This window comes from Enhydra lutris, unplaced genomic scaffold, assembly GCF_002288905.1.
Source record: "Enhydra lutris kenyoni isolate GAN:26980312 unplaced genomic scaffold, ASM228890v2 scaffoldscaffold6, whole genome shotgun sequence".
In the NCBI taxonomy this organism is placed as follows: Eukaryota; Metazoa; Chordata; class Mammalia; order Carnivora; family Mustelidae; genus Enhydra; species Enhydra lutris.
This window is the reverse complement of record NW_019154090.1, coordinates 42,207,588-42,226,152: the sequence shown is the minus strand read 5'-3', so window position 1 is coordinate 42,226,152 and position 18,565 is coordinate 42,207,588. Positions and strand designations below refer to the sequence as shown.

General features: G+C 44.4%; 1 protein-coding gene across 2 annotated transcripts in view; it reads right to left on the bottom strand.

Moving 5' to 3' along the window:
• Positions 1-18,565, bottom strand: part of LOC111141692 (proprotein convertase subtilisin/kexin type 2) — a 260,865-nt gene that overhangs the window by 34,881 nt on the left and 207,419 nt on the right. For both annotated transcript variants that reach the window (XM_022494453.1, XM_022494454.1), the window contains one exon: positions 11,322-11,497. In XM_022494453.1, coding sequence (XP_022350161.1) covers positions 11,322-11,497 — 176 coding nt within the window. The remainder of the gene's footprint in view (positions 1-11,321; positions 11,498-18,565) is intronic.

Here is an 18,565-nt window from a genome sequence, read left to right as displayed (position 1 = left end):
GTGAAAATCCCACTTTGAGAAGAATGGGGTCAAAGCGAGTCAGTCCCTCTTGCTCACACCAATGTGTAGTGATCTGGGCAAATGACCAGACCAGGCTCCCCCACACTGGTATTACCTGCTTGCAGATACCAGGGAGGCAAGCCTCTTCCTAAACACTCGGTTATACTAATTTTTTATTTTCCAGTCACCTGGACATCTTAATACAACACTGATGTACTTTTAAAAAAAGTTATTGCATTTTTATTGCAAAAATCATGTTTATTACAGAGCAATTGAAATCTAGACCCTGAAGAGGAAAATAAAAATCCTTTATAATCTTCCACGAATAGAAAATCCCTGGTGATATTTTGTGGATCCCTGCCAGTTTAATATACAAATGTGAAGTATAAGGATAGATTAAAGAATGAAATTAGGATCATAAAATATATCCATTTTTGTGGCCCTGCTTCAAATGTATTTTTACTATAATAGCAAAACATTTCCTGATATAATTAAATATTCCTCTATGTTGTAATTTTTGCTAGTTGTATTAAATAGCCATTCCATAATTTATTTACTCTTTCTCTTAGACATACATGGAAGGCTGCTTCTAAGTTTTAAAGTTCTGAATGAACATCATTTTATATATGTCTTTGCATTTCTGTTTATTTCCTTAAGCACATTTCCATTTTTTAAAAAATATTTTGTTTATTTATTTAAGAAAGAGAGAGAGTACAATGAGAGTGGGAGGAGGGGCAGAAGGGGAGAGAGAGGGAAGAATCTCCAGCAGACTGCACTGAACACAGAGTCTGATGGTGGGGCTTGATCTCAGAACCTCAAGATCATGATCTGATCCCAAACCAAGAGTCCAGTGCTCAACCGATTGAGCCACCCAAGTGTCCTAGGCAGACTTTCTAAAAGAATTTAGGGTAAAAGGAATGAGTGTTCAAAGATTTTTGATCCATACTGCCATGCTACTACTCTTTATAAAGCTTGTTAGCAATTTATTTTTTTTTTTTTTACCAGCAATGTATAAGAATTCCACAATCAGTCCCTGTGGGTCAAGATTTAGAATCATACAGTTTCAAAACTAATTTTGCCAATTTTGTGGGCAAAATGGTACCTTGTTGTTTGAGTTATGTATTTTTCCACGGCCAGTTGAGTTTCTTTTTGCATCCTTATTGCTCATTTGTATTGTTTCTTTATAATAGCTTAACAAAGCACCAAGCCTCAAAGATAATATCCTTTGCCTTTTTTCCTTTCATCTTCTTTTTACTGATTTGTTAGAGCTCTTTCTATATTAAAGACTTTAGCCAAATTTTTGTCATTTATATTACATATGTATTTATTTAATATTTATTTATTTAATCTTCTATTAAGTTAACTATATATTGTGTTTTGACTTGCAGAAAATTTCCCACTATATTGCATAAGCTAATTATTTTTTGCAAATACATATTTTAACTATGAAACAATGTACTGACTTACAGTTATTGCCTTTCTGTGCTCACAGTTTGTTGAACAATTTTACTCAAGCATCTTTGACATTGTGTTTGTCCTCACTAGATCCCTGGTTACCTTTTGAGTCACCTAGCAGCTCTTCTGGACTCATTGTAGTAGTCATTGGTGCTATATGACTTCTATTTCTAGCTGTCCACTGTCTGGGTCCCTGATCCCCTTGTGGTTGGGTGGGGTCTTGTAAGCCAATTTAATCAATGAGTTTTGAGAGGGAGTGGCTGATACATAGTGTCATTTCTAGGCTGAACTGTTTACTAGTCAGTTCCAGTGGCTGTAGAACACCCTCTTTCCCTCTGCACAGTGCCTAGCAATGTTCCAGATGTCCCCTCTGTTCCCTGAGAAACTGATAAGCAGAGCCCCCTAGTGGCCATGGCGATGTGTAGCTGAATGAGAAATCAACCCCTGTGGTTTGAAGCCTCTGAGCTTTTGGAGCTCTTTGTTACCACAGCTTAATGTAGCCTCTCCTGACTGATACAGTTCATCACGTTCAATTCCATTTGCCTTCTAGCAGATATAGCATTGAAAGAAATCTCTGTGTAATGCAGTCCCTGGAATTTTTATCCCAAGCCACAAATAGCCATCTGTATAGTATTAGAGCAGTTGCTGTTTTCATTTTTCCTGAAATGTGTATTCTTCCTCTTGACAACTTATCCACCTACTGAAATGCTTTTTATTTTGGGGGATGAATAAAATCTTTTCATCTGGAAAATGCTAAGCACAATGAAAGTAGAGTGAATACTATAATGAATCCCCATGGATCCATTGCTGAGTTTTAACAATGACCAGACTTGCAGAAATTTTGAAAGGTTATATGTAGTAATATTTATTACATATTTTGGTAAATATTGTCCCTTTGCTTTTATGCTTAGAGAGTCCCTCTCTGTCACAATATAAGTGATTAATTATATTCCCATACAGTATATTTCCCATAAAATACAATGGGAATTATATTCCCATTGGGTTGGGTTCATGATTTATCACTTCTACTCTTTTCTGTACTCAGTGCTGAAAGTGGTGGTGAATGCTCAAAGGTCCTTAAATGGGGACGAAGGGTGAATGGTCCTCCTGTAAGGAGCTAGGCTTACTTTCAGAAAGCTACTGGATACACCTATAGGAGAAAGGGGTTAGGTCCAGTTTATGTTCCTCAAAACCAGACACTGAGACAAGGACCAGGGAGTAATAGTTAGTTTGGGGAGGGATGATCTCAGGAAGCATATTTTAGGGGCAGGGGAATGTGAAATGGGAAAGGGAGAAAAGCCATCCAGGTGTGAGCTGATGAGCAGGTTCTCCCTGTGGGAGCTGGGGTCAGTCCCCCTGGAGAGCTCCTGTGAACGGCCACCAGGACAGTGGAGCTGGGCAATTGCCCCTGGATCACAGAGTCTGCTTTGTGTCCCCATCAGGTTCCACAGGAGTTCAAGACTGCCCTGGGGGTGTCACAAGTTCCAGAAAAGCCAAACAGAGGGTGGTACATTGCCCTTGGTTCTGATTAAATCCTTTACTCAAGGCCATGTTTAATGGTGCCTACTATTGTTGCCTCTAATTACTACCTGTTTTGCCACATCTAGGCTTTGTAGGGAAGACTCTTATGCAATCCTGTCTCATTTCTAGAAGGATCCAAACACACCATGATTAGCCTTTCTGATGTCACTGGAGTTGGTGAAGGGTTAACATTCATGTCAATCCCTCAAGCTGGTTGGGGTTTTCTCCGGGTTCAGGTAAGTCACTACCATGAATAAAGCCACAGGGGAGTGACTGAGTGTTGGCGATTTGCCCAGGAAGTGGGACTTTCAGTACTAAAAATGGGAAACCATCATGGTTGGCCATCCCTTCTCAGGCTGGCCAGTACTTGAAAGGAATCACCCAAAAGCCACCAACCAGCCTTCCATTTCTCTTTATCACAAATGAATGGAGGGACTGTAACTGCAACCATCATTTCAGAGACTGGGTTGCAGACTCCACACTTTGGCAGCTCCTGCCCAACTGTGAACCTTTGCTTTGTTTCAGAGCATAAATCAGGGTTCATGGATTGTTCCTGAGAGTTCCTTGGCAGGAGGCATCCATTGCCTGCCAGAGGCCCCTGCACTCACTTCCACCATGTCAGACCCACTGCTCTGATTAAATTACAGGGGGCTACACTAGGGCTTTGGGCCGCCAATGCCCAGTTCATCACTGTCTCCCTGGGCAGCCCTCCACCTCCCTGGCCTGCATGGGGCCCTTCAAGCCACCATTTTGCAAATGATCCCTCTTTTGTACTTTCCAGCCCAAAGAGCTAGGATCTGTGCTTCTGCCCTGTGCAATCCCCCAGGGACTACCTGATTAACAATCAAAGCTCTGTCTCACTGGTGCTTCAGAGGACTTTCTGTAGCCTTGTCTTTAAATATTCCTGAGATGCTCCCTCCAGTAGCAACCCTGAACCGTGATTAATCAGAGGCTGGGATATAGCCATCAGAGCCAACCACAGACGTACCACAGGTTGCCCTGGGTAGCTGCACTTCCTCGAGGTGTGGAAAGAAGGTCATGAATCAACTGTCACTTTCAAGGCCCTCTGGTGTCTAAATGTCTCTTCTGGTTGTCAGGGCAATGTGAGACCCTGTGGTCCCCCAACACGTGGGCTCTGTTACTCTACCAGTCTCTGCAAGGCCTGCATCTTTCTGACCAGCAAACACATCACCCTACTGGTCCTTTATTACCCAGACAGAGAGGACTCTAAGCCCAGGATTAGGTTTTGTCAAACTGCACTCTGGAGATTGTAGCAGGTGGCAGTGGGCATAAGCCCACATTCCTTAGCCCTTCTGTGCACTGGGGATTTCCAAATGCCAGCACAGGCCTCTCTTTGTAGAAGGGTTTTTTTCCCCAAGAGCCTGTTCTGCACACCTGCCCCTGGACCAAGAGTGCTGTGCCATTTAGGTTGACCATGACTTTTACCCCAGTTCCCTTACCACTGGCACGGATGACTCCAGTGCCTGTTCTGCATGGTTTTCCAGTTTCCCAGTGGGATTAAGCTCTAGTTGTTCCCAGTGGTAGCTGGTTCGATGACACACTCTTCATTGGCCTCTTTCTTCCCTGTCAATACCTCCCCCTTCATTATTGGTCCTCCCTTTAGTTCCCAAAGCAACTACATGAACTCAATTCTTGTCTTGGGTCTGCTTTTATGGGATCCCAAACTAAGAAAGAAGTCAGTTATTGGATATCTCATAATTCAGGGGTCTATGACTATCACCTACTTCCCATATAAAATGTGAATAATGCTTTTATTGTATGGTCATCATGTAGACTATAAAAAGGAAAAAAACAAATAAAGGGAAAAATTTTCCTTTCTTTTTCTCTTCTTTGCTCCTTGCTGCCTCACTTAAGCATTCACTGAAGAAATATAGGAAATGCAAACTCAGATCTGTAAGGAGCCAGGTAGGTGATGTTTATGTGTGAAATAGAGGTCAGATAATTTGGGGTGGTGGGATCTATGGCAAACAGTGCATCTCCCAAAAGGTCCTTCAGCCTCCTTTTCCTCTTCCTCTTTCTTTATCATTGCTATGTCCGTCAAACAAAACGTATCCACAAGATGCTAAAATTCAAAGACAAGCACAAGACCTACCTTTGTGAGCTAGGTAATTATTTGCCTCCTTTGTTTCAGTGGAGACTACCTTTCTGAGGCAGACTTCTCTTTAGAGTAGACCAGATAACTGAGAGGAGCTCTTTGCTCATGTATAATACACCAACACTTACAAGATTCTACAATTCTGCCCCCAAAAATGTCACCTTGAAACAAGGAAAGAACCATTCCCACAGCTTGGGGGAAAGTCGAGTGAGAAATCATGTATTTTTCATCATACTCACTTCACTTTCTAAAATATTTACACGCTGTCATCTGAAGATAAGTCATAACAATTTTTCTTTTTAAGTTTTGGTGCAGTTGGCATGCTTTCCAGAACAATCACACTTGAAAGGGCCTTTCTAGTTGCAGCAGGGGAGGCTACAGATGGAGGAGAGAGACATATCCAGACTTGAGATGTGGGGAGCAGTTCAGAAGTCCATGGAAAATGACAGCAGCCACTCGGGGATTTGCTGCATTGAATGCCATGTGCATCGTAAATTCAGACCGAGGACAGATGTCACTTACATATCTCTCTTTTTGGCCTTGGGTGTCAAAAAATGTTTCTCAGTGGAAATCCCTGTCTGCTGGGGAAGGATGACATCTGCCAAGTGTTCCCCAGGGTACTGTCACCTGGTCCTGGGTCCTTGGATATGCAACCTTTTCTCTCCAGCCACACAGTGAACAACACAGTAACCAAACAAGCAGTTTGTGTATCAAAATTTCATCCTAAAACCTCCAAATTGTTGAGGCACTGAAATGGGGCGGCACCACCTCCTCCTACCCCTGCCCCCATCCTGTTGGTAAGCCCCCTCTGTAAATGGTACTGTGCCTTTCAAATGTCAGGGGACCTTGTGGCTCTCAGATGGGCTGAATGCTGATGATGGCACACAGGAATTGTTGTAAGCTTCTCCTTTGAGGAACGATGTTAGAAAGCGAAGGAAGACTGCCTCTCAAGGTGTCAGATGCGAATAAGTTGTAAGTGGATCAATGCTCGGCTGTCTTAACTATCTGAAAGGGAGCCAGGTGACATCAAGGATAACTGAAAAAGTGACCATGCTGTTTCTGCACTGCTGGAATCTGGCCAAATCTCCATTCTAAGACTGGAAGGTGTATGGTTTTCTAGATGTGCTGTAACAAAGTGTGGGTGGTGTGGACCACAGAAATAGATTATTTAGCTGTTCTGGAAAGTCAAAGTCAAGGTGTCAGCAGGGTTGGTTCCTTCTGAAGGCTGGAAGGGAGAATCTGTTCCATGACTCTCTCCTAGCTGCTGGGGGCTTCCTTGCCTTGTAGAGGCATCACCCCGATCTCTGCCTTTGTGTTCTCTGGGCGTTCTTCCTGTGTGTCTGTGTCCAAAATTACCTTTTTAATACAGACACTAGTCATATCAGATTAGGGGACCACCCTGCTCCAGGATGACTTCATCTTAATTAATTACAAGTGTAATGGCCCTATTTCCAAATCATGTCACATTCTGAGATGGGGGTTAGGATTTCAACATGTGAATTTTGGTGGGGGGGAGAAGAATTCTACCCATAAGACAGGAGAAGCTCATGGTGTTATATTTCTATTGAGACTTCTGAAAGAATTCAACCGTTCAGAGGAAACTTCCCCTCCAGAGCTCTACAAAGCCTGTGCAATGGTGACAACTGCCACTTGATGTTACCAGAACAGAAAAGAAAGAGTCTCTGTTAGCAGCCTTCTGACTGACCTCTGACCCTTCAAGTTCTAAACCTGTCTAAAGGACCTACATTTGTTAGTTTTGGAACCTACCAGAGAGAGAAGTGTCTCCCCTAATTTGGGGCCAAGATTCCCCCTCAAGCATGGGAGTGGTGGGGGAGATGGAGGCTGGAGTAGAGCCCGACAGGTTATGACAAACAAGGCTGCTGAGGGGGTCCTGTCTATGCAGACGTAGCATATGAACATAAGCCCCAAGGAAGAGGAATAGTGGATTCAGAGAGGGACACACAAAGAGAGACAGGCACGAGAGAACAGCCAAGCCCTGTGCCCATAGGAGCTCCCATGGGAATCTCCACATGCTCTGTGGCCAGAATCCTGCAGCCATGTTGGATCCAGAACCTATGTCTGGTCCCAGCCTGGATGAGGTCCTGCTCGAATCCATCCCATCGATCTTGTCCCTCATTGTGTATCCCTATAAGAAACCCCTTAAGCTGAGCCACCTGAGCCCTTGCTCCTGCAGCTCAGAGAAACACCAGAGCATCCAGCTTGGTCACGAATCCCTTCCCCTTACCACCCAGATGAAGATGCACAGTGCCATTACTTCCAGAAAACAAGTCACCTCTACTGCCCTTTCCTAGTCATTGGGGGATTTTCAAAACCACATTATCTTGTGGTCTTAGTATCTTGGGGTTATGAGATACATATTCTAGAAATCATTTAGAGAAGCACCTCTCAAACGTAAGTGCAACCTTGTTAAAATGCAGACTCTGATACAACAGGTGGGCAGATGGGGCTGAGCTCTTTATCCCTTGCAAACTTGCAGGTGGTCCAGTGGCTGCACAGTGAGGACCACTGATATGGACTATTTTACTGAAGAAGAAAGTGAGGTTTGGAGAACCTAAGCGACTAGTGTGAATTCCTGTGGCCAAACACAGGATGGGATTGAGGTGAGAAATGGGATCTCTCAGCTGTCAAGCTCAGCTCTCTAATCTCATGCCAACTCTTAAAAAAAAGTCCCTGCAACAGAGGCAGACCTCCTTTCATGCAACGCTAGCTGTCTAGTGAAGATGGAGATGGAGATGACAGGCCACAAGAGAGGTTGTGGATGATTCCATCATCCCAGGCCCCATGTGCTTCCTGACATGAGGAGACTGTGACAGCCCTGATTGGAAGAGAAATTGTGTTTGCAAAGATACAAAGGCATGGATCAGCCTAGAAAACTATTTGCAAAGATAGCTAGCACGCTGGTTCGGGCCTGTGGGCCAAGGTTGGTGGACCCTTGCTCTAAAGGGTGGCACTTTGTTTGATTCACTGTTTATTATTGTTTAGGGTGCAGACTCTGTCGATTTTTGTCCAGTGAGATGGTTTAGTCCATTAAAACTAGGAATTGTGGAAGTAAGAAACAATTTGAGGATCCCAAAGTTAGACTTAAAGCTAAATTTAATGGAATCAAATCGAACTCATTTAATCAATTCTTTTACAAATTGTATACTTCCCAGTATTAATAGATTTGGATTCAATAGGAATACAAAAAAGGACATGGGAACAAGAGCTAAGGAATGATTTTAGAGGCCATGGCTGGTAGAGAGAGGGGGAGAAAATGGGATAGCAGAAAACTTAGCCTACGAAAACCTACATTGTTAGGCACAAATTTGATTCTGAGCTTCCTGGAAGTCAAGGGAAAGAGTGAACCTCAATGAGATAATGTCTCAGAGAGGGTTCACTGGAAGCAGAGTCTGAAGTAGGTACTTGGCCTTACCAGGTGTACTGAGAACAAATACTCAGGGGGAAATCTGTCAAGGAGGGAGTGAAACAAGATAGGCAATGAAGGAACCCCAAACGACATGTTCTCAAGTTAAGTTAAGCTTTGGCCTGATTCACTGGAGGTTCTGAGGTAATAAATGACGCTTCAGAGTAATGCCTGCTGGGAGCAAGCAGGCTGGTTTCTTCTACCCTGAATTAGTCATTGGTTATGGGCTGCTTCCTGGGGGTGTGTGTGGGCATAACCATCTGGATGAAAGTCTCTCATAGGCCACGGTAATTCAATTCTCCAGGGAAAGGGAAGTCATGAGTTATCAGCTGGGGGTGCCCCCCAAGGCTGCCCCCCAAGGCTGATAAAGGAGATGTAGGTGGGCACCACTGGCGTTCACTACAGTTACAGATTTCTATGTGACTTTTAATCTTTCAACCAACAAATGTCACTCACATATTAACTCCATAACTATTGATTGAACAGCTGATCCATCATGTTTTCAAGTGTGAGGCCAATTTCTGAGGATTTTTTTTTCCCCAATTAAGAGCTCTTGGAAATATTTCTTCTTTATTATGTTCTCCAAGGATAGTTGGTGTGGAAAACGTATTCTCTGACCTCAGGAAACATATTGAAAAAGTGGGCTTTACTATTATCAAAAGATAAGTGTTGGCGAGGACGTGGAGAAAAGTCAATCCCTGTGCACTGTTGGTGGGAATGTCAATTGGTGCAACCACTGAGGAAAAGAGTGTGCAGGAAAAGAGTTAAAAACAGAACTACCATATGACTCAGCAGTCCTACTTCTGGGATAATCTGAAGGGAATGAAATTACTGTCTTTACGTATCTGCATCCCAATTTCACTGCAGCATTTTTCACACTATCCAAGACATGGAAACAACCGAATTGTCCATCAATGCATGAATGCGTAAAGAAAATACGAGATACACACACACACTCAGCCATAAAAAGAAGGAAATCCTACCATTTGTGACAACATGGACAGACCTAGAGGGCATTATGCTAAGTAAAATTAACCAGGCAGAGAAAAACAAATAACTTCATGGTATCACTTATCTGTAGACTCTTAAAAAAAGTCAAACTCATAGAAACAGGGAGTTACCAGGGCCTGGGGCCTGAGGGGTGAAGAGGACTGGGGTGACCATACCTAGGTCAAATGGTATAAGCTTCCAGTTATAAGATGAGTAAGTTGTGGGATTTAACAGTGACAACAGTTAAAAATAAAACAAAACACAGTGTTGACATTTTGTAACACTTTAAAACAACAAAATAGCCTTCAGTTGTCCACTCAAATTTTCTTCAATATTTTTACCTTTCCAAGCTACTGTTGAGTTTGGGGTGTTTCGTACACACACCTCTTAGTGATATAAATGTACAAATAATAAGTTCATGTATATTTCACATAGACCTTAAATAACTTAAACAGAACAAATGCATTTTGTAGTTCATTTATAATGGTGCTAATTTATATATCCAAACATGATTATAACCATTCCATCCATTTGAGATCGGTCAAAATCCAAGAAGAAAACTTTCTAAAAATTCCTAAAATGCCCTTCCAAAAGTCCATCCACTAAATGTGACATACTTGTCTTTCCTTCACTTAGGACCTGACAACTCTTACTCCACATACCATGTGGTAATCTTGGGAAATGTGATTCCTATGTCCATGGCTGATTAGATAAGCAAACTCAAAGCATGGAAAGGGCATCACTATTACCTGAGGGCAAGTCCAACCTTGAAGACAAGACTAAGACAAAATGACTAAGTACTCTTGAGTGGTTGGTGTTGTGGCGCCAATGGTGAGGAACTCGGCCCATCCTAAGAGCTCTTGAAGACAAAGCTGTGTGGCAATTCAAGTCTGGAACTTTCCACTGGAAGCCCAGGACTCTTGGAGCTGAGACCAGCCATCCCCTCTGTGCCCTGTATGAGTTCTTGACCCACAAGACTAGCAAAACACTGGGCTTTATGCCACAAAGTTTTGGGGAGATTGACGAAACGTCCATAATGACCTGGATAAACACCAACCCTTCCTGGGGAAATTCCCAGTGCCAAACACTGGTGTATTTATCTCATTGACACCTTACAATGATCCCAGGAGAAATGAATGATCATCACCATTTTACAGGCAAAATGCAGTAGTGCAGGGAGGTCAAGTCATTTGCAGATACACCCAGACACTGCGTGTCCTAAACGGGACCTGAACCCAGAAGACTCTGATCTCGGGGCCTGGCTCATGTCTTCTTGGAGATGACCCTGCCCTGAGATGGGAGGAAGGGAACTTCTTTCCTCTCACATGGGCGGCTGACTGGAGACACTCCTTTTGGAGGCTCTGTCTTGGTTTCTTCTCCTTGGCTCTCTGTTCCAGGGAAGGGCAGCTTCAAAAACTGGGGGCTCATGGGTGCTAGAGCCGTCCCTTCCACACCCAGATGCCACTGCCTGGGGGCTGCTCCCAGCTGACCTGTGGCACAGTGGAGTGCCCCCAGGATGACTCTCCTTCCTCCCCGTTCCTTTATGCAAATTGGGCCAGCATTGCTGTCTGAAGGCACCTCCTGCAACCTCTTGCCCCCTCCTCTTTGCCCTTTATAGGAGCTCCCTCCAATAAATTCTCACCACTAACCCTGTTTGGGGGTCCATTTCTCCAAGGTCCTGAGTGACAGCCCCACCTCTGCCTCCTTCCCTGCCCCTTGCTTCATTCTCTCACCTCCTCTGGATGCCTCCCACCCTCAACGTCCCCCACCCTACCCCTCAGGATAGGGGCCAGGTGGCCACAGCAAAGTCCTTACCTTGTTGACGCCGTCGGCCATGGCCTGAAGTGTGAGCTCGCGGGGGCCGTCCACCGTCTTCCCGTTGTCAGTCGGGCCCCAGCTGGCACTGTAGATGTCGATCAGCTGAGGCATGTGGCTGATGGACGAGGCCTCGATGATGTCCGTCATGAAGGGCTGGTCCAGCATCCGGATACCTGTGGCCCCATGTGGGCAGGGAAACACCGCATTTGGTTGCCCAGTGGGGCAGGAGGGTGATGATGAGGGCTTGGGTCCTGGGTATGGTTGGAGGGTCTGCCACCCGGGTGTCCTGGGGGATGTTATGACATCTTGAGTCCAGCCTCAGGCTGGATGGGCTACACCTTCAGAGGATGAAGAAGGGTTCACAGATCATCTCACTCGATCCTTTTGGGACCCCGCCATGCCTTTGGTTATGTAACTATTTGAAGAAATTGTTCCCTGCCCCCCAAACTTGACTAAAATTTCTGATGGAGAGAGACCACCTTTGTTAAAGAGGTTCCTTGATAACTGTGTTTCCCAGTTTTGAAACTGAAAGCTCAGTTTTCAGCAATTGGGTATGGACAGGTGGGTGGGCAGTTTCGGAGGAGAAATATACCCACTGTCTGGACAGTGTGGGGGGGTGCAATTGATATTAAATATTTCAGAGTAAATCCTAGAGATTAGGGCGTAGAGAGAGGGGCAGGAACAGCGCAGAGATCGGGGGAGTCAGGAAAAGAGAACTCCAAGTTGCGCAGTAGCTGAGAAGGGGTTTTGCAGAGGATAGAAGTGTAGAATAAACCATTCTGAAATATATTAGTAATGGGGTGCATGACACAGTCCCCCCTTCTTTTTCCCCTATGTCATCTATGTAAAGTTTGTGCTCTTCCAACAAGTAGCTGAGACGTTATAAAGGAGCAGAGTCCTGTGGTCCACGATTGTGTGTGGGTAAACCTGAGCTGCACACAGGGATGCAGAAGAGGGTGCACTGGTGGGCACCCATACTTCACATCACCCTCTGACTATCCCTGACAAGCCTCTCCAGGGTTAGCACAGCGGCAGCCAATGGGATGGGCGCTTGGTCCTCTATCACTACCCTCCAGATATTGCTGTTGGGGGGCCGTAGTGTTCTCTGCACTGTACACTGGTTCTCTTTTGTGGTAAGGACCCTAGAATGTTAGAGCAGCTGCCCTATGTCTTTCTTCTCATGGGAGTTATGAAGCGAAGGGACTGGGCTCTACACAGTCAAAACCTGGATCTTGACACCTCTTAACTATATTTACCATGGCCAAAGGACACTAGGACACAAGCATCACTCTCCTCATGGCATGCAAGCCCATGGAAATAAGGACAAGCCAGGTTCTTGCAGGGCCTGTGAAATTGACATAAAATTGTCTCCTCTCCAAGGGTCTCTCCTTCCTCCTCAGTGTCCCTTAGTAGACTCCATGTGCTTGCATACACTTTCTCGCAATGCTTGTCCTTCTCTGACTAACCTATGTGCTCAGTAGGCATATCCCCAGCCTGTCATTCTGGATCCAGTCCCCCTCCTCCCCTTGCATCCTCCAACCCCAGCTCCTCCAGCACCACACTTTCTGCCTTCTAGCATAATTGCTTGCTTGTGAGTTTCATTTGTGGAAGGCGATTACAACCTTAAGTAAGCACTGCTAAGAGAGGCATCCAAAATTGGATGGGGAGGATGCCAGGAAGCAAGCCTCTGCCCATCTCCTGTTTCAAGTTTGGGAACTGCATGGACTTTTGGCTTATCAATTATAACTTGTTGATTACACCTTAATCACCTCCTGGAAAACATCCTTTTACTCTGGACTGAAATGGAGATAATGTAGCATGTGTTAGACAAAGAGTGAACCTTAGACATTCCCTTTAACTCTGTCAGTACAAATGATAATTCTTTTGAAAGAAGTTACGGGACTTTGTGGGGTTTGCCTGTGTAAGCCCATACTCCCTGCTTGCAGTTTGAAGCACAGTTTGGATGTCATTTTACTCCATGTCTCCTTCACTGCAATCCCTAAGACCCAAATAAACACTTTTGGTTGCTTTACAGCTCTTCTTGGTCAACACATTTATCACTAGACAGTGAGATCTCTGAGTACTGAGCATGTGTCTTGTGTCCTAGGTTATCAGCATTATTTTAAGCTTGAGAAATATTTGGTGAGTAGGTGTATGTTATCATTACTTTAGCTGATGTTTTTTTCTTATAACAGAAATGACAAGTCCAGAAGAATAAATAATAACATGCCAAGATTTTCCATTTATGGGTTTTCTCTATCCATAAATCAGGTCGCCATTCTTGCCAACACATGTCCAATAATCAGTTTACAGCCTTTCCCATGGGAAGAAGCTCATACAGAAGGAGCATAGTTTTTGGTTTGAACTTTCTGGAAGCTAAGGTTTGTGTTTTTAAAACAGATTTTATTTATTTATTTGACAAAGTGAGAGAGGAGAGAGAGTGAGAGCAGGGAGAGGGGCAAGCAGAGGGAGAGGGAGAAGCAGGCTCCCCAAGGAGCAGAGAGTCTGACTCGGGGTTCCATCCCAGGACACCGGGGTCATAATCTGAGCTGAAGGCAGATGCTTAACCGACTCAGCCACCCAGGCACCCCTCAAGGCTAAATTTTATGGTTCATTTTATAAGAGATAGGAAGTCTAAAACCTCCCATTTTGATTTTGGCCTCCCTGTATTTTATTTATTTTAAAAATGTATTCAGAAATAGTGATCTGCTGATCACAGAGTAAACCAAATAGTGCAACTTCTTTTGGCCAGAAGTCGTGCCCACTTTCTGGGTATGGAAACATCGCAGAGAGGCTGGTTTTCACTTGCCCACTAGAAGAAAACCCAAATGGTCTTGAACTTGTCTAGATGAGCAGAACCGAACAGCTCACGTCAACCAGAAGGTGAGAGAAATTCAACCCTGCAGAAGTAGACCTGAGCTGTCCCGCGTGCCAAACAAAGACAACACTGCATTTCATCATCCAGCCAGTACGGTGCATCCAGTCCTGCCCTTTACCCCCTCTCTTTGCAGCTTTTGTCTCCCTGACTCTTTTCCTCTTCTTGCCCTCCCTGCCTCCCTTTGTGCTGCACAGAACAGCAGAACTAGTGTGCATTAATCTTCTGACTGTTTCAGCATCCAGGGACCCAGGGGCAGCCACAGACTGGGAGCGAGGCTCTCATTCATATTCTGGGGCCAGGCGCCCGACATTCCTTTAATCTTGTTAAGCTCGGGAGGAATGAGGCATGCATTAATTGAATGAGATACAGTATTCATTTTTGCAAGCGACTGCACCATTTGTAGCCAAGACAGAAGCTCAGGGTGACCCAAGGGTTTTCTCTCTCCTTTGCCCCTGGATGCTGTAGGAGCTACAGAGGGGCACAGAGAGAGAGACAAAGACAGAGACAGATAAGAAAGAGAGAACAAGGGAAGACAAGAGTAAAGGTGAGAGGCAAAGGGAGAGAGGGAAGCCCCGGGGGCTAGGACTCAGTGTATTCACAGTTGGAAAGTGCTCTCCTGGCTGGTGTGATTCAATGGCATCAGGAAACACAGTGCGCACATCAAACATATCTATCCCCCCACCATGCGGGTCTGATCACTGCACTACTGACCAGTGGGGACTCTGAGACTTCCTTCTCTAAGAGCTGCAAGACCCAGGGATTTGAGTTAAATCCTTTCTACCTCTGCCCTTATTATAAAAGGGGAACTTGTACTCCACACCAGCAAATGCTGCATCTGCACAAACCTCAGTGTTGCTAATCACCCCCTTTTATGCTCATGAATATAAGTCTGCAGGCTGAGGAGCGAATTCATGCTGACATAAGGATCTAAAAACACGTTCATCATTGTGTTACTATGAGATTTTTATTGGTTTGTTTTAAAACTCAGATAAAATTATGGGAACTCCCAGGAAAGGTTTTGAGTTCTGTCGGCCAAATATGTGGAGGCAATTCATCGGTGGCCGCAAAATTTCAGGGTATTTCGGTAACGGTCAACAGTATGGTTTTCAAACTCTTTTCCAGAATCGTGGAACAAAGGAGATCCCATCACAAAGCTCAAGGCAAAAATATAGATGCTTTGACTTAACAAGGTTGGCAGGTCAGGCCAATGCCACCTGGCCTGGCCTCACCCTGGGGTTGCTCTGCAGAACTCTGCAGAAGCCCAGTGTGGTGCTCCCACCCTCAAATTTCTACCCGTCCCCTCAGTCTGATTATTCTCTTCCACTGTGCTTTGGTTTGGTCTCAGCAGTGATCAGTATCTGATATTACTGTGCTGATTTCACTGATTGTCTGTGTCTTCTCTAGACTCTAAGCTGTGTGAGGACAGGGGTCCTGTAGGTGGCCTCACAGCTGTATCCCACCACCCACAGCAGAACCAAGTACGTGGTAGGCACCCAGTAGTAGCTGTTGAGTGCTGGAAGGGATTGGCAGCAAGAGACAGCATCTCCCAAGCCTTCGTGCAGTTTTGAGCTTTAATAATCTCAGAAGTACAAACCTGACAAATTTCAAGAAACATCTTTTGAAGGCATTGTTATTTATATTTGCTGTACAATTTTGGGGGGGGTTGCACATTTTGGACAGTAAATTTTTAATTTTAATTTTTTATCTTATTCCCTTTGATTGACGATGTCAAACACTGATTTAAAAATCAAAAAGAAGAGAGGCACCTTGGTGGCTCAGTGGGTTAAGCATCTGCCTTCAGCTCAGTTCATGATCCCAGGGTCCTGGGATCGAGCCCCTCCTTCATTGGGCTCCCTGCTCAGTGGAGAGTCTGCTTCTCCCTCTCCCTCTGTCCCTCCCCCTTATGTGCTCTCTCTCTCTCTCTCTCTCAAATAAATAAGTAATCTTTAAAAATCAAAAGGAAGAAAAGAATTAGATTATTTTTCTAAAGCATTACTGAATAAAGGCATTTTCAAAGTCAAAAACTTAAAATTAATCTTTTTCTTCAAAATTCATGAAAGTAAGTAAGTAGATAAGGGAATGTAAATAATTAAACCTCAAATATACATATTTTTGAGGTTATTAAAGCTTCAAGATGGCACTAAGATTTTTGGACATGCCAAATGGATGTTTTCACATGTTTTAGAACATTTACTTTTTAGGAGCCAGACTAATGGGAGCTTTCCTCCATCCCTGCCCTGTGTCATCTAAAAGAGGTGGTATCAATTATGTCCATGACAACAGACAACAGAAATCAAAGAGAGAGCTCATGTTAGAGGAAGTTTCTCAAAGTCACTCATATCCAAAGGCAGATCAGACAATGTTGGAAGGGAATGAGTTTCTTGTCACTGCAGGTATGTGGCTCCAGGCTGGATCCAAGCTATCCCAGAAGGGCAGGAAAAGGGAAGTTATTCAAGCATTTTAGTGTAGCGGCCAAGGTCAGAACTTCTGGAGCAGGCTGTGGGGGCTGCAGAATTATTCTATAGCTTACAAGCTGTGGGGCCCCAGTTTTGTTCTCTGTAAAAAAGGGATGTTAATGTATAATGTATTAATATATAACATGTTAATATTAATGTATAACTATAATGTATAATGTTAATATATAATATATAATACGGCAGTATATAATATAGATGTATAATATGTAATATTACATGTATTATATATAATAATGTAGGATAAGATTGTATAAAGGGTTGGGTAAGGAGTTTTGCATTGTGTTTGACACAGTGGAAAGAATAACTGTGTTATTATTAGTAGTAGTAGTACTATTTTGTTGCTATCCTTATGCAAGTATCAGTGGTTGTTTGGACTAAAGGATCTTTGGGGCACAAGATTTTGAGGTACTGATGAATAAGTAGAAAAGATGAGCTCCTGGAAATTTACACATTCCATTTGCGACCCCTGAATGATACATGGTTGATGGAGGGTCCTGCTGCTTGATAGCCTGGAGCTAGGATGTGGGTGTGGAGGGATCCTTTGTCTCTTTCCAGTGATTTTGGTGGTGCCCTTGGAAGGGAGGGAAGTGGGGAGAGGGTGTAAGAAGGCCCAGGTCTCCTTGGAACTAATTTGATTGGGATGAAGCAGCAAAGGTGAGTTGGTTCTGGTAGAAGAGGAGATAACGTTTGCTTCCTGGTAGAAATTCTGGCAGCTTTGGGTCCTTCGATCTTTAAGCCCTTCACCCCACGACTCCATTCATCCATCCATTCTCGCGTCTGATGATGAATCTCTACTGCTTATCACTGACCCTTCCTTGTCTTTACTCCTTTCTTGCTTTCTGGTGCTCAGCAGATAGGCTTTGAGCATCCGCTGAGCCCCAGATCTTGTTCTAGGGGCAGAGGTGAGAGAAAACAGACATGGCCCCTGTCCTCATGGGGAGAAAGATACAGATCAAATCACCACGCACATTAATACGTCCACTAGCTGACAATGGTTAGTGCTGGGATGAAAAAAAACTCCTCATGCTTTATCACGTGCAGATGAGGAGGCAGGTGGGAGGCCATGCTGGAGGAAGCCATGGGAAACAGGAGAAGAGGATGAAGAGGTGTGACCAGGCAAAGCTATGGGGGAGGTGTTCTGGGCAGAGGGAAGAGCAGATACAAAGGCTCATCAGTAGGAGGGTGGCTATACTTCCTAATTCATACCTGCTAGGTGGTTTTATCTAAATTTTATTTACCCAGGGACTAAGCATGTGTGCATAGGAACTTAATATATGATGAAGGTGGCACCACAAATCAGAGGGACAGGAAGGATTATTGAATGGTTGGTATTGGGACACTGGTTCACATTTGGAGAAAAATAAAACTGGGTCCCTGGCCACCATGACATACCAAGGTGAAATCCAGGTGGACTAATGACCTCCTGTAAAGATTGGGGGGAGGTGTTTGCACTGCCTATAACTGAGCAGGAGCGAAGATCGAGGACATACCAAGAAGACATGCAAATCAGCAAGAAAAAGACAGGACCCTAGTGGAAAAGTGAGCAAAGTTTGTGAATAAGAGAGAAACCCAACAAGCTAGCAGGCAGACGAAAAGATGCTGTGTGATTTTCTTCCTTCTTTCCCTTCAGGGGACTCTTTTACCATCTTATCTCCACTATTCTCTTCCTGGGTTAAGATTCTTCAGCACCTTAACTTAAGCCTCTTTTTGTTTGAGGACAGGTTGAAGAGAGAGCCAAGAGGCAGGAAGGGCTTGGACCACCCCACCTCTGGCATCTCCTTATTTGTACTGAACACCTCGAGACTGCCAGGGACTAGCAATGATCTTGTCTGGCCACCAGGTGGCGATCTAGACACCCCCTAGCTCAGAAACCTGCAAGGAGAGTC